The sequence below is a fragment of the Elaeis guineensis genome, chromosome 5 (genome assembly GCF_000442705.2).
Source record: "Elaeis guineensis isolate ETL-2024a chromosome 5, EG11, whole genome shotgun sequence".
Classification (NCBI taxonomy): domain Eukaryota; kingdom Viridiplantae; phylum Streptophyta; class Magnoliopsida; order Arecales; family Arecaceae; genus Elaeis; species Elaeis guineensis.
In genome coordinates, this window is record NC_025997.2 from 5,317,579 (window position 1) to 5,342,248 (window position 24,670).

Consider the following 24,670-nt stretch of genomic DNA (forward strand, 5'->3'; position numbering starts at 1 on the left):
CCGCTGAAGCCATCCCCCAACGGCTCAACTCCAACAAACTAAACCTTCGTTGTTGGATCCAAGACTCTTCCCTACTCGCGCGAATTTTGACCCACGTCTGGTCCTCAATTCCCGCCTTAATTCAGACATGTCCGCCTCTTCCGCAATAGAAACCGACGTCTCCCTTTTCCTCCTCTTCGATCCCTCCCTCCCTTCCCAAAAACGAAAAACTGTCTCCCCCGGAGGATTTTTCAGATCTTCTGGGGCCATTTCCGTGTTTAAACTGGATCGATTGTAGAAGTTATTTGTTTTTTATGGTAAAATTTGGAGTTTGTTCGAGGAGATTTTGGAGCTTTTATTCGAGGATTTTGCCCTTTTTGTGAATCGCGGGACTTTGTTCTTTGTGTACATTATTTTTTGAGTATAGTGGTTACTGTAAGATTGTTTGGAAGAATCCACAGGTCCGTTCGCTAGCTAGAAGGATTCTTTTGGAAAAATGAGCTGCTTTTCTTGTTGTAGCGTGACGGAGGTCGAGGACGCCGGCGAGAGGAGGGTAGCGAGAAAGATTGGGGCGACAGGGAAGGAGCCGGCTCCCGTGGCATTTGCTCCGACGAGGGTCAGCGACCCAACCGCGAAGCCTGGTGAGTTGCTGTTCATCCGTCTTCTATTGTTAGAAGCATAAAACATGTCCAAGTTCCTAATGGATTTGTAGGGTTATAGCATGAGACATGTTGAATGCCATTTCTGATGAATTCGTGCGGATCCAAGCAGTAAAAAGTGATAGAATTTTTGATCTTGCAATGTAACGCACGAGGTTAGATGATAGCTTACTAAGACAACATTGAGTATCTTTTACAGCAAACGTCTAAAGTCTTTTCTGTGGATATCGATGTTGTTGTTCTAGCTGCTATTTGGTTCAAATTACTTGCCACCCTTAGGTGTTATCCTCTGTTAGGAATACGTGATTACATCCGTTTATCGCGAGCCGATTGTAATACAATTAAACTAACAATAAAATATTATTATAAAATTAATATTAAAATTAATTTAAAACTTACATATGGTATGCAATACACTATCCTCAGGCAATTTTCGACCTCATGCGGGATTACACTTAAGACTCCATCCTAAAATACAACCGAAGACCATCTCTGTAGGTACGATCATAGAGAGGATGTAGAGGTTCAACTCAATAGATAAAAGATTAAAGAAATGGATTAAGAAAAACTTAGAAAAAGAAAGCTTTAGAGGAGAACAAGAAGATATTAGATTAAAAGAGGAGAGGAGGCATTTTTTCTTGCATACTCAAACTCCTTCACCACAGGCCCAATTTATAGGCCCAAGGACTAGTCATTTGGGCTAGTCCAACATTAAAATTAACCATGAAATAATTGACTAACAGGTAAAAAACAACAGGCAAATACCAATGGGAAAAATTATTAATTGGACAATTAACGTTAAACAACGTTAATTATATTTATCCCGACATTAAATAAAGAAAATTGGAATGATAAGAAAAAAAATAAGTAGAGAAAAATAAAATGTAGTCCTTGCCACCGAGACACGCACACGATCTAATGCATGGCTCGCACGCTTGTATTCATAGGTCTAAGAGTAGGGTCTTCTAATAAATCCTTCCCAACTTTTTCTTTTTCCAATATAGGACTAAATGCCTTAAAATGTTAGAAGCTTAGTTGGAATTGGTTGGAGAAAATTTTGAGTGTTCAATTTCCCTCCAACATCCTCTTGATTGAATCTTGGTACTTTTGCCTGCTTAACCATTTGCTTTTGTTACTCTAGTTTTATGTTTTAATTTGGTAAATGTTATATTATTTCTTTTGTGTGGATGGAAACTTTTCTCGATTTTATGGTGAATGCACTAGATGTCTTAAACTATTCTTGTATTGATTAATTATCAAACAAATAATATGCTTCAGATTTGCCCTTCACTGCAGCTATTCTTTTTCATCTTGACATCTTGCATCAATTTGTCTATAGATGTCATGTATAGGATTTTACTTTGTCCATATCATAATTAGCCAAGGATGTAATAATTTTACCCTCTACAACTGATTCATGAATCAGTCAATACAAATTCCTTTTTCATGTAATCCCATATGTAAATCTAGGAAGTGTTGGGCCCATGTTAGCTTGCTTGCACCCATTTTCTCCCGTTCCTGGTTTTCCTCCATCCAGGTTCACTCTTCCAAGTGTCTTGCATTTTTTTTCTCCCAAATGTTTCCAGTTGTAGACAGTGTGAGTTTATTCGATCAGTGGACCATAAATTACAGTGTGCATTCTGATGTTCTCTTTACTAGTGCTGATGAAAGAATATCTGCTGCATGGAAACTATATGAGCTTAAGATTTAATTTTGAATTTATAATTCAGAATGACTTTTTATATGTTGAAACATTTCTAGACTTCATTCTCAATAATCTATATCACTGTTATTGCCTATGTGAGCAAAATTTAGTTGTGTTTTGCTGCAAAAGAGACAATAGTTTAGCCAACTGAGTGGATCCACATTTATTTCTTCTTTATGGGAACATGACATTGCTTAACTTGGATACTGGAATATGCTGTAACGTTCCCTGTGCAGAAAAAGCCCCTCTAAAGACCTCAACTGGGAATGCAGCTGAAATAGCACGGAAAAAGAAAACTGGAAATGGAAACATCGCTGCAAAAACATTTACATTCCGCGAGCTAGCTACAGCTACCAGGAATTTCCGTGCTGACTGCCTGATAGGAGAAGGGGGATTTGGCAGAGTTTATAAAGGACGTCTTGAGAAAACTAACCGGGTATTTGTTTCTCTAGCTCTGCTATCTAGTCAATGATTTTTCTTGAACTTTTTTTTGGTGATTTTGAGAGACATATTGGATCAAATACTTGTGCCATTTTGTTTTGCATCAGCTTGTGGCTGTTAAGCAACTAGACAGGAATGGTTTGCAAGGCAATGAAGAGTTTCTGGTTGAGGTTTTGATGCTTAGCCTCCTCCATCATCAAAATCTGGTCAATCTTATTGGTTATTGTGCTGATGGAGATCAGAGACTCTTGGTGTATGAGTATATGTCCTTAGGTTCTTTGGAAGACCATCTGCTTGGTGAGATATGGTTTTCAACCATCTGGTTTCAACTCTCTTGGTTCATTTGCCTCTCTTTTACATGCATTAGCTGTAAAATTAACAGGCCATCATTTTCAGGCTTCAAACCTATGACTTTCTTTTATGTGTCTAATACGACGTTGATGAATAGTAGTTATCCTTCCATTGTTGTTTTGCATATTGCTTTTAACTTAATGAATTCTGCACTGCATTGTCTTCACAGAGATCCCTCCTGATCAGAAACCATTAAGCTGGTATACTAGAATGAGTATAGCTTACGGTGCTGCTAAAGGTCTAGAATACTTGCATGAGAAGGCCAACCCACCTGTGATATATCGTGATCTCAAATCATCCAATATCTTACTTGATGAAAGTTATCATCCAAAGCTCTCCGATTTTGGACTAGCTAAGCTCGGTCCAATGGGAGATAACCTGCATGTCTCATCGAGGGTGATGGGCACATATGGCTACTGTGCACCAGAGTATGCACGAACAGGTCAGCTCACTTTGAAGTCAGATGTGTACAGTTTCGGAGTTGTTTTGCTGGAGCTAATCACAGGGAGAAGAGCCATTGATACAACCAAGGATATGGATGAACAGAATCTGGTCACTTGGGTATGTACTACCTGAATACATCTATACCGAGCATGTGTAATTAGACTCAAACACCATAAAGTGGAATTCATACACAACATTGCCTGAAAATTCACTAAAGATGTAACAAATCTCCATATCATTAGTCCCATCACACATTTTGCTCGTGCTAAGTTTATTGCTACCTCTTCATGTTATGTATTACAGGCACAACCCATGTTCAAAGACCAGAAGCGGTATGCGGAGCTTGTCGACCCACTGCTCCAAGGGGACTACTCACAGAGAGGCTTGAATCAAGCTGTTGCTGTGGCTGCAATGTGCCTGCAAGAGGAAGCTGAAGTCCGACCATTGATGGCTGATGTTGTTGTGGCCTTGAGCTTCCTTACAGGAGGACCGGCTGATCATGAAGGGAGCTCTGCTCATTCCTCCCACTCCACACCATGGGAAGAAGATGTTGAAGCAGATGAACATGGCTTGCAAGATTTGATTGCTTTCGATCGCCAGCAAGCGGTTGCAGAGGCCATCCGATGGGGTTCGAGTTCAAGACACGGCCAGGGGGTGCAGCATCAAACTGCTGGTTCATTGTAATATAATAGATTGTCCGAATTTGGTCTTGTAGTTATATTAGTATCAGAGCCGCCCTGGGGCGGGTCAAACTGGGCGACCGCCCCAGCCCCCGAATTTTTTTTTTTTTTTTGGTAAACCAAACGTCGTTCTTTCTCTCTTGAGTTCCGGCATCCCAACAGCTCCCAGCAACAGCTTTTTAGCCCTCATCATCTCGATTTTTCTTATAATTTTCCATCATCTCTCATCACCTCGCAACGCCTCCCTTGATTTCTCCCTGTTCTGCTGTTCATCGGTGATTCTTTCTTATTTTGGGTATCAAAAATCAGTTCAAAATCCATAAAAAAGTCAAGTAAATCTTTTCAATCATTCTCTTTCAATCTGCTATGAATTTTAAACTTGATTTTTTGCTGATTTATTGTCAGAAAAAATTTTGAAATCCTAGTTCAGCAAGTTCTCCTGTTTTTTCATTTTTTTTATCTTTCCGGTACCGTTAGGCCGCCGCCGGTCACCGGAGCCTGTGGTTGTCATCGTTCGGTCGTCGAAGACCGCCCCTTCAGTTGTAGGCGGTGTTGGTCGGGGAGGAGGATCTCCCTTGTGGCATTGCTCAGAAACAGGGATGAGTTCTCTGTTTTCTTAAAAAAAAAAAAAAAAAAAAAGAGAAAAGGTCCCTGTTTTACTGTGAAAAAAAGAAGGAAAAAATAAAAAAACTGTGATAACTGTACTTGTGCGACTCTTGTGGTTTGTTTACCTGTTATCCATTTGGTAGGCTTGTCGTTTTGTTGTGGATTTGTGGTTGCTCTGATTGTCTTCTAGTAATTGATCCCTTTGACTGTTTGAGTATTTCATAGATATCAATTTAGTTTTAGTTTGTATATTAATGGTTTTGGTACTTTCGTTATTACTGTTTTGCTTCGTAGATTCTTGAATCTGCAAGCACGGTCAGAATTATCTATCTTCTGAAATTCTAATATCTTCGATAGTTGTTCCTTTGAAGACCAAAATTTTCCATAGTTGGGATACAAGATCAAGCTCCATGTCAAGGCTATCCCTCACGAAAAGTTAAATACTTATCGACCACATGATGTTAAATGCCTGTTTTCTTCTGACCATCTGATCTGGTATTTTTGACTCCGTTGCTATTATTCGGCCATTGTTGGCTGAATTGGATTTTTTGATGCTTTATATATAATTTTTTTTATTTTTCTTTTTACATCCTTGAATATGTTATACTCTCAGCTTCTCTTGTTCTCAGCTTATTGAGTCTTCCAGATGAACTTTTTTTCTGACCAATCTCTACGCGCATGTAACAAATTTAAAATTAAAAGAAAAAATCACTGGAGCCTGTGGTTGTCGTCATCCGATCGTCGGGGACCGCTCCTTTAGTTATGGGCGGTGTTGGCCGGAGAAGAGGATCTCCCTTACGGTCTTGCCTCAGGAACGAGGGATGAGTTCTTTATTTCGTTAAAAAAAAAAAAGAAAGGATCCTCTGTTTTACAATAGAAGAAAAAAGAAAAAATGATCCACAGTCCCCATAATAAAAAGAAACAGAAAAAGATGATCCACACTGTTCCATTAAAAAAAAGAGAGGATGAGTCCTCTGTTTTACTATGGAAGAAAAAGAAGAAAAAAAAAGATAATCCACAGTTCACACAATAAAAAAAAAAAGATGGTTCACATAATTAATTACATGGATTTGTTAATTATAATCTGATTGGTTTAGGCATATGAAATTTGGTCCATCTATATGAGAGTCTCAATCAATAGGTCAGCATTCTTGCATATGATAGAATATATTTAACTTTGTACACGTAGGACTTACTTTTTTAAATAAATATAATTATGATCTTTATATCCATCTTATTTTTTTAGATAGCTTGTGATTTCACTTTATTTTTTTATTTTTTTACTATATCTTATTCTTAAAATAATTGATTAATTATCATATTTTATTTTTCAGGTTTAAATTCTTATTACAATTATAGTAGCTTTTGCTCAAATTTTGTTCCATAAAAAAAGCATTCAAGCAAGTTCTATTGTTCTATCAAAAAGCTTTAAATCAGGTTCTATTATTCTAAACTTTAAATTTATTGATTACTAATTTTAGTTAATATTTATTATTTTATTTATAAAAATGATATCTAGAAAATATCCTTCGGGTCATGAAAAACTTAAGAAAAAAGAAAACAAGAATAATTAACTCAATCATTAAAAGGAGGTCTTGATAAATTTATTATAAGTAAAAAAAGTGATATAGTTGAGAATTCAAATAATATTGATAGTGAATTTGTCAATGAAAATACAAATGTTACTTGTGAATTGGATAATGATAATAATATTATTAATAATGATAATACTAATGATAATACTAATAGCACAGATGATCTCATTAGTGGTGATAAAAATTTAATGAATGAAAAATTAAGTGGATCAAAAACTTTTGACATTTATGATCCTAGGATATGGGATAGTCTTGATACAAATTCTAAAGATTTATTAATTAAAAATGATCCTAAAAGAGATATTAATATAAAGTTCTCTCTTGATCAATATAATAGATATTTTTCTTTAACACATTACAATCGAACTTTACCAAATGGAGAGCAACATGATCGAAAATGGTTAGTACATTCAAAAGAGTTAGACAAATTATTTTATTTTTATTGTAAGCTATTTAAATCAAATGATAATAGTAGTAGAAGTCAATTAGCAAGTGATGGCTTTAGAGATTGGAAACACCTTAGTGAAAGACTTAAAGCTCATGAAACTAGTAATGATCACATTCATAATATGACCACTTGGATTGATTTACAGAATATATTTAAAAAAAATTAAACAATCGATAAACATATTCAAGAGTAAATTAATAAAGAGAAAGAATATTAGAAAAAAGTACTATTAAGAATAGTAGCTACTGTTAAATTTCTTGCTCAAAGTTCTTTAGCTTTTCGTGGAACAAATGAAAAGATTTATCAAAATAGTAATGGTAATTTTTTACGATTAATCGAAATGATTGCTGTTTTTGATCTAATTATGCAAGAACATCTTAGACGTATTCAAAATAATGAAATTCAATATCATTATCTTAGTCATAAAATTCAAAATGAGTTAGTAATTACATTAGCATCTAATATAAAAAATTTAATAATTAAAAGAATTAAAGAAGCAAAATATTATTCCATTATACTTGATTGTACTCCAGATGCAAGTCATCAAGAACAAATGTCTTTGATCATACGATGTGTGAATATTTCAAAAAGATCAATAACAATAGAAGAATACTTTTTAGAATTTTTAAAAGTGGATAATACATCAGGTTTAGACCTTTTTAATGAATTACAATCTATTATAGAAACTCTTGATTTAAACATTGATGATATAAGAGGACAAGAATACGACAATGGATCTAATATGAAAGAAAAAAATTAAGGAGTATAAAAAAGATTATTAGAAATAAATCCTAGAGTATTTTATACACCATGTGCTTGTCATAGTCTTAACTTAACACTTTGTGATATGGCTTTATCTTGTAGTAAAGTTAAAACTTTTTTTGGTGTAATACAATGTATATATAATGTATTTTGTGGTTCTACAAAGAGATAAAAAATTTTACTTGATAATATACCTAATTTAACATTAAAGTCATTGTCACAAACACGTTGGAAAGTCGTATTGAGAGCGTCAAAGCAATAAGATTTCAAACTCCACAAATAAGAGAAGCTTTATATCAATTAGCTGAAATTTGTGAGGATTCAAAAACAAAGAGTAAAACTGAATCTTTAGCAACACACGAGCTTGAAAATTTTAAAATTTTATTAGGAATGATTATTTGGTATGATATACTATTTATTGTTAATTTAGTTAGCAAAAATTTACAATCTAAGGATATGCGTATAGATGTTGCCATTGATCAGTTAAAAAGATTAGTTTCATTTTTTGAAAGATATAGAGAAACTGGCTTTACTTCTGTCATGATTTCAGCTAAGAAAATTATAAATGAAATGAGAATTAATCTTATATTTCGTATAAAATGTTAAATAAAAAGAAAAAGATAATTTGATGAAAATATTAATGTAGATATTGAATAATCATCAGAAGAATCATTTAGAGTTAATTATTTTTTATATTTAGTAGATCAAGCTATCTTTTCATTGGAACATAGGTTTGAATAATTTTAATTATATAAAAATAATTTTAGATTTTTGTTTGATTTCAAAATATTAATTTCATTGGATGAAGAAAGTTTGAAAAAATCTTGCCTTAATCTTCAAAATATTTTAACAAATGATAATCATTATGACCTTGATGAGATTGATTTATTTTCAGAATTAAAAGTTCTAAAAGCAATTATGCCAAAAGAAAAAAATACTGCTAGGGATATACTTAATTATATTAATGAAATGAATTATTATCCAAATATATCAATTGCATATAGAATATTATTGACCATACCTGTCACTGTTGTCTCTGCTGAAAGAAGTTTTTTAAAATTAAAATTATTAAAATCATATTTACGATCAACAATGTTACAAGAAAGATTAAATGGTTTAGCTATGCTATCTATTGAAGAAGAATTATTGTCAAATATTGATTACAAAGAAATTATAAAAAATTTTACATTATAAAATACACGTAGATTAATTTTTTAATAATAATTAATATTAATATTTTAATTAATAATAATTAAAATATGTTGTCAAATATTGTCAATATTATTGACCATACCTGTCACTGTTGTCTTTGCTGAAAGAAGTTTTTTAAAATTAAAATTATTAAAATCATATTTACGATCAACAATGTTACAAGAAAGATTAAATGGTTTAGCTATGCTATCTATTGAAGAAGAATTATTGTCAAATATTGATTACAAAAAAATTATAAAAAAAATTTACATTATAAAATACATGTAGATTAATTTTTTAATAATAATTAATATTTAAAATATATTAAATTTTTAATAGAGAATTTTTTTTTTATTTGATCCTAAGCCTAAAAAATATCAGGGCCGGCTCTGATTAGTATGGCTCGTTCCTTTCCGGTGTTTAACATCTCTTTCATCCGAAACCAAAAGAAAGGAGTGGCATCTTTGGTAACTTGATCCATTTTCAAAAATAACATGCAATGGTAGTTTCCATCAGTATCATGCAGATATGTGGGTTGATGATTTGATATATAGAATTCTGTCATCAGGTACAGTAGATGCATCATTGTTTGAAGGTAATAGTTACCGGACGCTTGTCATCCTCGATTTTATTTGGAGTCGGCAACAGCGTCGTCAGGAACGCCGACTTGGATGCGAATTGCATCTCACCGGTGCGGGCTTTTTAACCTCCAAAAACCCTGGCACTTCTTCCACTTCCATCCTTGTTCCCACCACCGGAAATTTCTCTTCCGCTGCTATCCATGGAGAGCTTTCCCGCGAACCGACTCCCGGAAGCGGACTCGCTGCCCGACGGCTTCGTCGAGAGCTCCACCGAGCCCCCGGCGCCGCCGCCGGACTACAAGGACGCGTTGCACGGTCTTGATCCCTCCGGCGAGCTGGGAGACGGATCGTCACTCTCTGGCGCATCCGAAACCCTAAATCCAGCCAGCTTAGCGGATGGGCTGGAGAAGTTGACGGCGAAAATATCTACTGCTTTCCTGTCACAAAGGACAGTCTTGATCATCGCGATGATTCAGTGGGAGTGGAAGATCGTATCTTGATGCCTATACCGGGCAATGATCCATTGGAGAAGTCGAAGGAGCTGAATTCGCCCCAGAACGAGATCTCGGTGTCCTCGTCTTCAGAAGAAAGCCGAGGGGATTGTCAGTCCTCTGAAAAAGGTTTTGATTTTTGTCTTTTATTTGTTTTTTCTCAAGTCGCCAAATGATCAGAAGTAAGAATTAGGTCATGATATTTATCTTTTCAGGGTTCTATCACTAATCTTTTTAGCTTTTTTTTTTTTTTTTTTGAAATGAAGTATGTAGATTGTGTGACCTCGTGATTTTCGTGTATCGGAGGACAAACGGGCGCTGAGATTAGTTCTAGAAAGCTTACTATAACTAAGAAGTTCTCTCAAAACGGAAGCCATTTCCTTTTTGACTCTCCTTCCGTTATTGAGATTCTTTGATTTAATGATTGTATTTATGAATAATGAAACCCTCTTTTTTAAGGAAGAAAGCTGCCAGTTTTTTGAAGGATGTTAAAGGAATGCTTGAACAAGGTAATAGGAATTTAAGAAGAATCGATGATTTCATAACGAAATGCTAAGGTCAAATGAGGTGATGCAGATAGGAGTATCTTTTTTTTTAACAAAAAAAAATTTATTTTATTCTTTTTTCTCGAGGAAAAATGGCCTAAGAACAGAGTGTAATAGTTTCAAGAAATTGTGGATAATGGCGATATGTTTGAGGAAGAGGTGGAAGTTTGTTGGGAAATCAGGGAGTTCTTTTTTGAACCTTTTAGTAGAGGGATTTGGTGGCGGCTTCAAGATAAAGTGATCTTAACAAGCTGGCCGTTTAGATGATATGGAAAAATGATAAGAGAAAAATTAAAGATGCTATTTCTCTCTCTTTTATTTATTTATTTTTTTTGTGTGTGTGTCGGTTTTTGATTCTGATAAATACTAGTTGTTTCATATTAAGATCATAAATATGGGCCCTCATACAAGTAAGATGCTGGCTAAGACAGATAACATGTGCATTAACCTCAAGATATTAGTTTATTGATAGTATCTTTAACAAGGCTAGCTGATACTATTCTTATATATTTCAACAAAGTGATCATAAATTTAAGTAAAAAAAGAAAAACTGAAAATGTCTGGGATCACAAGTAATGGGAATTTTAGTTGCGCATCTACAATGGCCATCTGGAGAACTCCTTTATAATAATTGCACAATTGCATAAATAAATATTTTTATGAAGACATATAAATACAAGATATTTCATAGTGACGGTACTTTTAGCCAAAAAAAAAAAAACTAAAATAAATGATTTTTGACTCGTATAGAAATCATGCTGGTTCTCGGTCTAAAGGAAATACCAAAAACTTGCATATTAGGATGGATTGGTGATGTCTGCATGAAATATGTGTAGTTTCTTATTTTGACTACTCCTGGTGGAATGTGTTGCAATATATTCATAGTATGTAAGTGCTGAAGAAGCCAGCAAATCTAAGCTAATGATTCATTAAATGCACAGCAACTTACACTGAACTGTCAGCTTTATTGATACTTGTGTTTTCTTTCCCATGGTCTTTGTAGATGCTAAAGGGTACTTGGAGTTACATACCACCAATTTGAAGGAAAGATCCACTGTAGAATGTGCTGATATTTTAAAACATCAAAAGGTAGTCACTAATATTGTACTACCCTTGATGTTTTATATGAATTCTGCAATGTTGAGGAATAAAAATTAATTGGAGATAGTCATGCACCAACTTATCTGTACCCTGTTTCTTTTTATAGTTACGATCAATAGCATAGACAATTTAATGAAATCATCATCTATACTGGTTTTATTACACCTGAGTGATGCTTTTTTATGATGTCGCACCAACTTATCTGTACCCTGTTTCTTCTCATAGTTACAATCGATAGCATAGACAATTTAATGAAATCATCATCTATACTGCTTTTATCACACCTGAGTGATGCTTTTTTATGATGTTTACCTTGATGATAAAATGAATTATCAATTATGCTTGCAAAATTTGACTGTAGCAATTGTAAATTTGTAGTAGTTCCATTTTGCTATGATATATTTCTTTTTTCACTTTCCCTTTTTTCAAAGGCCACCATTTCTCTGATCACTTTGTTCCAGGAAGCTGGTTTGTTGCCCATGCTTTTTCTGTGTTACCTAGGTATTTTGGTGTTCTTGTTTTCTTCCAAGAGTTTTTTGTCTCCTTCAAAACTTGCATTATAGGGTAAATATGTCATACTTACCTTCTTTTTCTTCTAGATTTTTTTTCTTTCCAGAAGGATATAAGTTAAGAATTACATGGATCAGTTTGTTGTGTCAAAGCAACAAATCTTTCTATAGCTTGTGGGTTCATGACAGAGAAAATTTGTTGTACTTTTGGTATTTTATCTAGTTTCTTTTAATTACTTTCAGTGGGTGAATTGCAGGGTGATATCACTTTGTACCTTATGGTCTTTTCAGGAAAATACTGAAGCAAAGCGTAAAGCTGTAAAGCGTGGAATAAAGTCAGAAAAAGAGCTATTAGAGTTTACTTTGAATTATCAGAAAGTTATAGCAGAAAGAGATGCTGGCAAGTATCAAAATATTACTTTATTAACTTTCAAGATATGAAATGTACATGGCCGACGACTAACTAGAAACATATATTATGACCATTGTTCATGTTTTGTCCCTCTGGTAGTGCCACCCACCTTTCATGAAATATATAGTCACATTTATCACAATACCCTTGTGCTCCTCATTTGGGTGTTTGCTAAATCATTAATTTATGACCTTTTCCACAGATTTTCTTAAAAAAGTTTCTTTTATTTTTTTTGGATGCATCTTAATGGGCTTGAAGATATCTTTTCAGTAGGCTTTGTTATGACCGTAGTTGGAATCAGAATCCCAATCCTTGAATGTGAAGACATTGGTTCTCTGTGACAGTTGGAATCCTTAAAAAGGGAGATTTAAGTTCTTTTTTTTTTTTAAATAAATATGCCACAGCACATGCTTATCTGCCTGTTTTCTGATGTTGATAACTCTATGCATTTAGTTATTTTAAGTAAGAAAGCTCCTTAATAAGTAACAATGGCCTCTATCTCCTGCAACACATTTTTTCCAATTAAATTATATCTGATTTCTTGTTTTAAATTTATGTGCATCTTCAAGCTGTTGCTGTTCGAGAAAGGCTTGAGTCACTTTGTAGAGAGCTGCAGCGTCACAATAAGATGCTCATGGTACAATCTCCAATTCAATGACAATCAAATTATAATGGCATTATTTCTATAGGCTCTTGAACTATGTTTATATGTGTACTTTATTGCAGGATGAATGCCAAAGAGTATCAACTGAGGGACAGAATATGAGACTAGACTTGTCTGCAAAATTTAATGATGCAATCAAGGTATGCTCGTATTATATAGTAGTCGTAAATACATAGTTAATGCTTATTACATTAAGAAAATATATGGGTTGCATAAATGTGGTTTGGAACATCAAGAATCTTTCAGAGGATGCCATATGTTGAAAAAGAAAAATAACAGATATTAGCTACCCAAAACAAGCTCCATAAATGAAAAATTTTGGCATTCAAATGGTGACTTATGGAATACAAATATACAGCATAAGCCCTCACTACTGTATATACAAACAGTATTTAAGCAATAGAAAGTTATTGATGTAAAATAGCTAAACAGCTTTATCTTTGTTTCTCGTCTCTTCTTTTTTTTTTTTTTTGAGATTAAATATTTTATATCAACAAAATGTTTTAGTTCAATAAGTTACCCTGGGTGGTATGATAGATCAAAAAACAGCAAAACAATAAAGGAGAGAGGAGGATATCATTCGTAAGGCAAAAGCAAAGAGAAGACAGAAGACAATAGAAAGGGATACAGTTTTTCATTCAAAAACTGTTCATCCTTGATTCTATGTGCAACTGACCTTCTTCAAGACCCTGAATCAAGATATCGGCCCCATATCTAGACACTGACAGCAAATTTCTTTGGAACATCCCTTGTGTAGTTGTAGCCTTTCTTTCAATATCAGAAGATAGCTTGCTGGGTCTGTGCCAACCCAATATTCCCAGGAGAGGTTCTTGTAAAAGGAGCTGCCTTCTGAATCATTTCCTGTGTTTCTATGCAACATGACATCCCATGAGCACGTTCTAAACAAACTTAAACCTCATTTTCACACAAAATAAACTGCTAAGTACAAGCATCCTTCTGAAAGTCAGGGATCAAGATCTTATTCAGAACCACCATGCACACAAAATGAATGGATTTTAAGGCACAAAGACAATCAGTTTTTTTTTTTTTTCTAATTCCAATAATAAAAATTATAAGATAGCCATGTATGGGAGCAGCTTGGTTGTGAATGTTATATACTTTGTCCACCCTCTATAGCTTCTATTGCAAGCAAAGTCAAGTTTTGTGTCACTAATTATTCATTGAGGACATTTTTCTACTCACCAAATTTTCTGCAGAATTGGGTTGCTAGATTTCTAATAATTTTCAATATCTTCGTTGGTGGTAAGGTGTCTTGTGCACGTGCCAATAGAAAAATATTTTGTGCACATGCAAGATACTAAGCAAAATAACAGAAAAAGGGTTAAGTTATTACACATTTGATTGTTGGAACTTATCTGATGTGGACATTTTAATAACATCCAACAAGGCAATTTATGAAAGTCTTGTGCATTGTGGATCGAACCAAGAGCATACCTTTTGGCAAATGTATTTATACTAAGATATGTCATTGGCCACTTTAAGAGAAAGAAAGCAAAGTCAATGTCCTTATTAACACTAATGCATATACACACACCAAAAAGAAGAAAAGAAAAGACAGAAATATTGAAAAATATAATTTTCATGTATTTTTAGTATTGTGGTTGTTTTAGGGGAGAGGCAGTTCTTTCTCCATGATACTTGAATGTTCTGTCCACTTGAATGAGTGACTTAACTTCCAGACTGTTAAGCAGGTGTATTCTACATTTTTTGTCTAATTAAGTTTTGTCACCCTTTACTTCAACTTTGTTCTCTCCTCTCTCTCTCTCTCTCTCTCTCTCTCTCTCTCTCTCTCTGTGCGCACGCCGAGGGGGAGGGCGCTGAGCTGTCAGTGGTGGGGGGATGCATGGATTATATTGTGCCATTTCTGAACAATTAATCTATCAGTCCAACCATTGTGCCTTTCTGCAACTTGGGGCCATGCTAATTAGTCAGCCAAATTATTGACCAGCTCATATACACAATCAAACTGAGTTAATCTCCTCTGTCATCTCTTATGTCATAATATTTTTTCTCATATTAGTCCACAGTGAGTTTATGTTGGTTTATTATCTTACATCATTTTTACCGGCACATCAGTATTCTGCTAGAATGCCTGCTCCACTTTAGCAACATCACTGGCAAGGTGTTGTTTATGAAGAACAAGATGGATGATACTGGTCCACAATAATCTGCCTTCCTTTGTTTATTGTAAGATCAATTGAGGGAAAACATACGTAACATTCACTAGGTATTTCCATGCATCGGTTAAAAATCATCAACTTCATTTTGGCTATTTGCCTTGCCATGTGCCTTAACCCTTTTTCAACCTTTTCATATTGTTTGCTTTGCATTTGTATTGTAGTTGAGTTTTCTTATTGTTTCTCTGATTTCTAGCAACTCATATTTCGATAGTGGTCTTTGTATTGTGTTATAGGATGTAAACAATAAGCTCGAGGAGCAGAAAAATGATTGCCTTTCTCAACTCAGAGAGAATGAGATGTAAGATGTGATTTTTGTTTAGATTGTCTAGTTCACAGTAAACATATGTTTTTGCAATTGGATCTTGAATCATTTGGTTTATTGCTTTTGGAGAATACTCTTATCATCTTGTTTTGGCTAAGCATGGACTTTTTTGTTTAGAAATAGAGAATTCTTGACTTGTTAGGAGTTGCTTTTCTTGGACATAGTCATTACTTTTTCTTATTTTCTCCCTGCATCTTTTTTCTATGCATTTATTAATCACCATTATAACTTGGATGGTACTTGATGATCATTAATGGAAGTTTCTCTTATCATATACAATCTACAAACTAACAGAAATTTGGTCAATTTGATGGGCAAAACAAGTTAGCCTTCTGAACATCTACTAAAAGAATGATCTGAGAATTACAAATTTGTGATTGTGAAGGACCTTGGACCAAAGCCTGTTATTAAGATTCTATGTCCACATGTTTGTATAATTGTATTAATGTAATTTAAAATCTTATTCAATGTTGTATGCATCACTGCTCAAAACAATTGGTGATTTGGAGATCCTACCTAACTTGTCTTACCTCATGTTAAGAAGTGTGGTCTGTGGTTTTGCTTTATATGTTTCATATCTGGTGCAGTCATAATGAATGTGAAATATTCTTTTCCTGGCAGCAAACATCTTTTCTTTTTTAAACAGATTGTGCACCTGCCATGATAATATATTTCATGCTACATTTCAACCTCCATTGTGGTTGCCATTTTGGAATTTTTGTTTTTCTTGATATTACATGTCCCCCCCGCCCCCAACTATATTTCCCATGTTTCTTATATATTACACTAAGTTCTATGACATTTTCTTGTAGGCTGAGAAATAAGTTAAAACATCTTGCTGATCAATATGACCTCTCTGAACAACAGTTTGCTCAAAAAGTGAGATCTTCTTTAATTTTGACTAATTTTCTACATGCTGACTATAAGATTAACTACTTTTCCTGGTTTAAAAAATTAATATGCAGTTGAAACAAAAAGCCCTAGAACTTCAGCTTGCTGATCTGAAAATTGAAAAACAACAAGAGAAGTCTGCTCAAGAACGAACTCAGATGCAACTATATGCCGAACAAATTGCACAGCTTGTGGCCACTGAGAAGAGTTTGCGTTTACAGCTTGCAGCTGATGGGGAAAAATTTCAGCAGTTTCAGGTACATTTTCATGTCTAATTATGTGGTACTAAAGGTTCTTCGGAGTACACATTTATCAGGATATGTCCATTTATCACATGTCAGTTATTAATTTAGATTGAGAAAATATCGGTATGTTGGATGTCCACACCACTGCTAGGACATTCTGTAGAATAACATCTGTATTTGGACTTGCATTTTAGTGCTTTACCCATATATGATGATGTGATAAAGTTGCAAATTGGCCTAGATGTGTTGAACACACTCAAGGTGTATGTTGTTGTTTCATCCACTTTACATAATATACATATAGAAAGAGGTTATGAGAAGGAAATACTAAATATTTATGTGTTGAAAAGTAACAGCCTAATTATCTGCGTACTAAATATCTGGTCTGTTAGTTTAATATATTAATTATTCAAACTATCTATCCTTGTCAACCTTCATTTTGTTCTTCTTATTGTAGAGAATATTTAGTTTTGTGCTGTTTGTCTTTGCAAAAAATAAATTAAATCTAACAAGTAAGAATGTTATTTGATCCACTTTGTTTGTACTTTGTACTATAATTATATTGTCATTTCTTAGAATTCAGCTTATTACATGGTTGACTCAGTCAGTTTTAAGGCATATGCATGATAGAAAAGCTAAATGCCAGGTGTATGGTTTCACAAGAATTTTGAACCATCTCCTTATTTGGAATATTTACATGAATACACCATCTCAACTACCCATCCATTACTCCTTTATTGTGTTTTGTAGGTTTCCTCCTGGAAATCATCCTTAATTCCTAGTTGTTAGGCACATCATTTGGTATTCTTACCTCTACAATGCTGTTATACAGGCATGACTTTTTATGTTGCCCAAATTTCCAGCCGAAATTCAATTTTTTGTATTGATAAAGTTTGATGAATTGACAAAAGGGCAGTCACTAAGGTCTTGAACATAAAATAAGAACCACCTGCTGATTAAATGATGGAGGCATGAGCACATCTGGCTCACACTTGTTTCTGGATTAATTGATTGACTGGGAGGATACTCCTGGCGCACTAGCTGAAGGGTGCAGCTTTTTTTATTTTTAATTTTTTTTTCCAAGAAAAGATCGGGCCGAATCAATTTCTTCCAAAAGAAGGATATAAATGCTACTTCCTGCTTAATTGAGGATATTTATCTTGGAATTCCTACCACTGTCTATGAAGGAACCGAATGTTTAGAATCTCAGAATATCAACAGCACCATTAGTTCTCATGCTTTCCAGATAATATCTTCTTTTGCATGGATCAAACGAGAATAAAACCGACATTTAAATGTATACTGTCCTCTTCAGGAAGCTTTGTCAAAAAGCAACAATGTCTTTGAAGCATTTAAGCAGGAGATGGAAGAGGTATTTTTGCATTTGAGTTCGGATTTCATATTTATATAAAGAATAGCCCCAAACTTTTTAAAGATATAATTTTATGTATATCTTCTCTGTTTTCCTCTCATCTATACTAACTAATATTGTTTCTTTGGCACTTGAATTTAATCAGATGGCAAAGTTGATAAAGGAACATGAGAAGGAAAATGAATTTTTAAAGAGCAAGTGTGAGAAGTCGGATATTGCCCTCGTGAAGCTTGTTGAGGAGGTAATATGAGCATTCATGTTGAAATTAATTGCTAGTTTTTGGTGTTTTTAGCCCTCCAACGGCACTATCTCACTGAGAATCCAAGATGATAGGTATTTGCTTTGCACAAAAGTTTTGGTCCATGTAAATTATGTGTGGTTTCCTTTTTTTCTCATTCCCATGTCAAGAAGACATGAAATGCTGTTGGGTTGTTTGTCATCCTCTGATATTGTCTATAGTGTAAATATCTGTTGTTCTTATTGTCAATAGCATGACAAGTATGGAAGTAAAATCTAAATAAAAAGGGCAAATGGTTGTATTTTTCATGGAGGATAAGACAAACTTTGGGCCTCTGAACCAGTTAATGGCAAGTGGTGTCCTTTTACCATATGCCAACCATTATAATAGGCATAAAGACTATCCATAGTCTCAGGCTCTCAGCCCTTTAAGATTGGCTTTAGTTATATCAGATTCCCCTTATTTCCAACAAATACATGCTCTGTCAGGGAAGCATCTATGCACCTACTCCATCTAGACAATTTTGTGCCTTCACCTGCCTTCTGATCCTACCTTTTAAGTTGCAACCCTTCATTTTCCCATGCAGTTTACGACTTTTTGCTCATTTTTGACAGTATAGATTGTTTTCTACTTCTTTCTATCATGCTAATATAGCCTCCACCTTCCTTGGATGTACATCTAGAGATAAGCATAGTTTTAACCCTTATAACAACAACAACAACAATAATCTGTTTGCCTCCCCGCGCCCCCCCCCCCCTCCACCCCGAACGGACAGACACAGACACACAGAGATACCAGGATTCTAATTCATAATTTTGCTTAGAGATGGGCATAGATATATAGGTCTCTTTTACCTACTCACACCAAGTTACAATATGGAAGCTAGTAGCGATATATGAATTTTGATCATGCTCTTGATGATAATTTGTAGCTGGGAGAAAAATTACAAGATTCAAGCTTTTTCTTGTATCTCTATCGCAGATTGGACATACCCTGCAAAAACACCAAGGGAAATCCTTGCTTTTCAGTTTGATTGTCAAGTATCTGTTCCCTTTTATCAAATATTTCTCACATGTATCTGTAGCTAACTTATTTGTTCAGAAGATAATATGTCAAAACTGTTTTCTAGATGTTTCAATGTTTGAATTTATAAAGAAACATAGAAAGGTGAAAATCAAAATAATATGCTTGAATCTTGATGTCAATCATTACAGGTGGAGAAGAGAATTTAGAGGGGGGTGGGAAGTAAATTCAATGGTTTGAAAAATCTCAAAGGTCCTTTTTTTTCCCTTTTTAGATTTATGGAGACAGTAACTTTTCCGGTTTACATATAAGGCAAGCATTAGCTTTCTCTGTCATAGAACGGTAATATGAGAGATGTGATAGAACTGAGTGAAAATCCTGTTGTATACTAGTTCAAAGGTATTTGTATGGGATGCCCTTGCTTCATGTATTTTGAGTTGTCCTTCATGAATAAAGTGCAGATATAATGGCTGCATCTGTCTACTTTTTCCACAGAAAAAAAGAGTATAAATAACATTTTCCTGCCATTTTTTTGCAGAAAAATCACATGATTGGCTGTTGAGAATTTTCAGGAGAGTGGGTTGGGTTGCCAAGACATGATTTAAATAAGAACGCTGAAGTTGGAAGTTATAAATAGAATTTTATTTATTTATTTTTAAATTTTCGAATTTGTAAACACATAGGAATGGAATAATCATAAATAATCATGATTTGTTGGCACATATGATCTCCACTTAAACAATTATATTTGCCCTGCTAAAGGAAACCACAAAATCTGTCCTATTGTTTGGCCCTCAGAGGTTTAGCTTGTTTTCAAAGGTCCTGTGGCTATTATATACTTGCACCTATTGTTTCCCTCCCCTTTGACAAATGACAATCTTAATGGTTTTGCTCTCCTTTTTAATTGTCAAAGCGGGAACTTATGAAGAAACAGCTCGAAAAAGTGAAGAACCAGAAAGAGAAGCTTGAATCTTTGTGCCGATCACTACAGGCAGAAAGGAAACATAATTTAGTTGGTAGCAATACAGATCCAGTTAATATGCGAGTCAAAGGAGCTCCAGCAAATGAAGATTCCCAGAGCTAATAGATTTTGGCAGTTCTCACTAGCAAAAATTTGCCTGAAATTTCAGATTTTGTGTAAGAATTTATGCCTAAGTGCAGTTCTCTCCCATCTCATTATGTATTAACATTCTTTTGTAAATGAATCATGTTATGTGATGGTATCTTCTCGATGTGAAAATGAAAGAATGGTTCTTTTGTCACAGCCCTTTCCATATAGTGAATTCTGCATGAACTTTTTATGCCGTTGTTTGAAGCTGAACTTTGGTGCTATTATGTCTAGTTGTTTCTTTAAACAAATTCTCCATATCCAGTTAGGAACCTGTTATTTTTATAAGTGTCTTGTTGTGTTGACCATTCTTTGATCAAGGTGTTCTTTCATTCGGGCAACTGGATTCGTCAAATTCCATAAAGTGGATGGGTAAAGATGTTAGGTATATGTGATTGCTTTAAGATAATGGGTAGTCTGTCTTTTTCCGTCTGCTGCCTCTCTTCGTCTCTTGTATTTCTGCTTTATGAATTCATTTTGCCTTATCATTTTTGGTGAGTATCTCCTTGTCTGTCATTCAGTCCCTACCTTTCACCCACTATATTTCAGCCACTTACATCTTCCTCTTCCTCTCTCTCCTTGGCCATTGAAGACATCATCACATGCTCTTCTTTCTGATTCTGATACTCAAAATGGTGGTGATTTAGATTTATTTGAGAGCTTTGATAATGTTTATGGTCGGACTCTTTGCATGAATCCAATGGCTTGGTAACACTTGAAGATATATAAAGCAATAAGCTTGTAAGTCATTTTAGTTGGCTATCCAATCTGATTTGTGACATTTGTTAGTGTTTTATGCCAAAGAAGTAAGAAAAGCAACTGTAGCTTTGATTTGCTTTTAGTTAAAAAATGTTGTTGATCCATCATTGAATTAAAGCTATAGCTTGGTACATAACTACTTATATCAGTAGTGCTGCTGCTTGTAATTAATGGCAACCTCATAGAAAGATTTTACTGCTCTCTAACTTATATGATTTTCCTAGTATTTTTTTTTCTTTTTTTTCTGTTCTTTTAATATTGATGGAGTTATGGTACTAAATGCTGTCTTCTTCCGCATTTTTTAGCTAATTCTGCAATCACTTGAAAAGACTCTGGAATTTAGTTGCATAATATCTCCATCTTCATTTGCAAGCCTCTGCATATTTACATCATTCTGTCTATGTTTTAGATCCTTTTCGCTTGCAGAGTTTGCATATTCTTCTCTTTTTTCCATCTATTTAATGTGTCAATATTGCAGATCCAACATTGTCAAGGTGCGATGCTGCAAAAATTTCTCATAGCCATTTCCATTAGAGATGTCCGCTCCTGTTTATGAACATTTGTTATTGTTTGAGAATGCTTTAAGATGTATATGCATTTACTTCTCTAATATCCTACCATATGGTATCAAGCTTCTTAGTTGCTGTGTAGTCTTTTCTTAAAGATATGGATGATCCTGTCTGTTGTTGGAGTGTGATATGTAAATTTAATCTGGGTCTAAGTGTCCACATAGATTAGTGGGAAAATTGCATAGAATTCTTGGAAAGACCATACAATTTGGCTTGAATATGATTGATGCTCAAAGGAGGAGCATTGTCTCTTCAATATGATGATGGTAAAAGAATACCAACGGTAAATTTCTTCCTCACCTGCCCGCACTTGACATACCCTGCATAGTGCTCCACATACCTTCACTTAGTCATATTTGACTTGGCCATCTTGATGCTTTTTCACCTTGTAATATGTAAGATATGGATGGAGCACATCTTGATTCCAATGCTATGTTTCTTACCTCATCATTAGCTCCATGTTGATTTGTGCAGTTTATTTCCTGAAGGGCAGGGCTCCAGTTAGGTTAAATAAAATGATCTAATAACAATAGAATTTGATATCCATCAAAATTCTCAAAATATCAGAACAATGCCTTCTCATTTTTTTGTCAGTGCAAAATCAAGACCCCACATCAGTGCCTCCCAGTTTGATACCTGAATTTCTTTATGCAGTTGCTGTAACTGAAGTGCAGTACCAGTGGTTGATTTACTGAAGTCCTTGTGACTATGACAAGCTTCCGATTCATGCTGCTCATCTCTCTGCTGTCTCCTGCCCAGGATTGCCCCAAACCACTGGTCACCAGCTCTCTCTCTCTCTGTGCGTGTGTGCGTCCGTGCGTGCGTGTGTGGACTGTGGTGGCAGCTCTGTGTCAGCTTCGATAGCTCTGAAAGAGATCAAGTAATGAGAGCAAGTCCTCCCAGTTGGTTTATGAAATTTGATTTGTCATGTTTGTTTGATCTAAACATATTTTTATTTGTCATTATGCAATGCACTACAGAGAACTAGAAATTGTTTGATGTTCCCCTGCTTTCACACTCTCAATTGCATCCAGGGTTTTAGAATTTATTCCACATTGGCATTTACCTGCATTCTGAATAACTTTAATAGAGAATGTTGCATCCACATCCAGCTAACTGGTGTTATCATGTATATGTGATGTGGAGTGACATGTCGTGAATGCACACAAGTAGGCCCCATAAGTTATACATATGTATTTATGTTGACACATCGGTGGATCTATATTTTTGTATCTGTATATGCCTATAGATGCTGTATGTGCATGAAAGAGAGATGATTTCTTTGTACCATCGGCTTCCATAATTTTGGACTTTGCCTCTGGACTAGCTTTGTGCTCATTACATGTAATTGATTCCTTCAATAGTAACAGAGAAATGGGTTGTTAAACAGGATGCAAATGGAAATTTTTACAAAGAAAACTGAAAATTCTTTTGCTGTCTCAACACTGGATTAAAGTTGAACTTGAACTAGCAGAGGACGCAGTTGATTTCTTGATTCTAAGATGACAGAATGTGGAGCTGAACAACAACAAGAATTGGGAGGAAGCTTGTAAGATTTGTTTGTAAGATACCGGGTATCTTAGATTCTTCCTTTCTTTCTTTCTTTCTTTCTTTTTTTCCTTTTTTTGTTAATCGGTGTCTGTTTGCACTGGTTCTTGCTTTTCTTCTATGAAACAATATGTGCACATGAAATCGATCCACGACATGCTCTCTGGTTGCCCATGCAGTGGCTGCAAAGTTAGTATTGATGTAGGAATTTGCAGGATATTCTTGTTAGCTAAATTATTTGATATCATGACACAACACATGAAGGACCTACAATTGAGACTTGAGAAAGTTTTATTGCTCCCACCCAAATTTTTCTTCTGATGTGATTAAATGAAGTGATATACTGCTCGCAGCAAGATCCATCGAATTGGCACCAGAGAGTATATTGATTGGCGACTGATTTGACACAGTACGGATCCGTACCATACTGTTCCAGAATTAATTGAAATAAGAAGAGGGAGCGGGAGAAAGGGACACACACAGGGAGAGAGAAGGAGAGATGGGTGAGGAGGGGGGGGGGGGGGGGGGGGCGGAGGAGAGAGGTAGGGCTAGAGAGAGGTGGGGGATGTTGGAGAGGGAGCCCTTCAACGCTTCAACCACCAACTCGCAAGTGAGAAAGAGAGCTAGAGAGAGGTGGGAGATGTTGGAGAGGGAGTAGGGAGTACTTTTGTCGGGAGAAAGAGAGTAGAGGGAGGGACTTGGTTCTGTCTTCGAGACAACTCAAGAGGCATCAGGGTGGGTGGGATCTTATATAGGCCGAACCAACCCGACCCGCAAAATCATTTCAGGCCAGTGTCGATTCAGTTTGATACAGAGCAAACCATCCAATTTGAATCAGTTCGACAAGATATTGTCCATAAGACCCTTTTGTTCTCGGTATAGCTATGTTCCTTCAAAGCATTTTGTTCTTTGAGCATCTATGGACTCGGAAACTACATATAGCAGGAGGTTTTTCTGTATTAACAGTCAAGTTGGTTCCATGGCACTATAGAATGTGATATTCGATGACTATAAGAAGGTTAAATCCATGCGGGTGGCGTGAAGTTTAAGTCTCTCGCAACGTAGAAGTCTTGGTGGTTGCAACGTGTCAAATGTGATCATACGACCGGATTCTTCTTCTTGACACTCGTGACTCAGTTTTGTTTCACGTAGACAAGCTGTAGCCATTGGTCAATGCAGACAAAAAAAATCGCCTTCAAGTAGAAGAGTTGCGGCCATTTCTTATCATGC

At 35.1% G+C, this 24,670-nt stretch overlaps 2 protein-coding genes across 2 annotated transcripts; both read left to right on the forward strand.

The window, feature by feature from the left end:
• On the forward strand, positions 1 to 4,529 carry LOC105044702 (probable serine/threonine-protein kinase PBL25). The gene is made up of 5 exons (XM_029264452.2): positions 1 to 620; positions 2,580 to 2,779; positions 2,892 to 3,081; positions 3,305 to 3,696; positions 3,883 to 4,529. Exons 1-5 carry the CDS (start codon positions 476 to 478, stop codon positions 4,261 to 4,263), a joined length of 1,308 nt encoding a protein of 435 aa, XP_029120285.1. The 5' UTR covers positions 1 to 475; the 3' UTR covers positions 4,264 to 4,529.
• A 5,054-nt stretch (positions 4,530 to 9,583) lies between these two features.
• Positions 9,584 to 23,024, forward strand: LOC105044633 (uncharacterized). The gene is given in 13 exon segments (XM_073257241.1): positions 9,584 to 9,883; positions 9,886 to 10,062; positions 11,482 to 11,567; positions 12,380 to 12,488; positions 13,070 to 13,137; positions 13,227 to 13,304; positions 15,599 to 15,663; positions 16,500 to 16,566; positions 16,653 to 16,835; positions 18,139 to 18,195; positions 18,341 to 18,436; positions 20,370 to 20,593; positions 22,547 to 23,024. Coding segments are annotated over 12 exon segments (1,398 nt in total). The 5' UTR covers positions 9,584 to 9,642; the 3' UTR covers positions 20,541 to 20,593; positions 22,547 to 23,024.
• Positions 23,025 to 24,670: the final 1,646 nt, after the last annotated feature.

Coding starts and splice junctions, on each gene's coding strand:
- LOC105044702 (XM_029264452.2), top strand. CDS start 476: ATGAGCTGCTTTTCTTGTTGTAGCGTGACGGAGGTCGAGGACGCCGGC. Junction 2,780..2,891: donor GTCTTGAGAAAACTAACCGG/GTATTTGTTTCT, acceptor GTTTTGCATCAG/CTTGTGGCTGTTAAGCAACT. Junction 3,082..3,304: donor TTTGGAAGACCATCTGCTTG/GTGAGATATGGT, acceptor TTGTCTTCACAG/AGATCCCTCCTGATCAGAAA.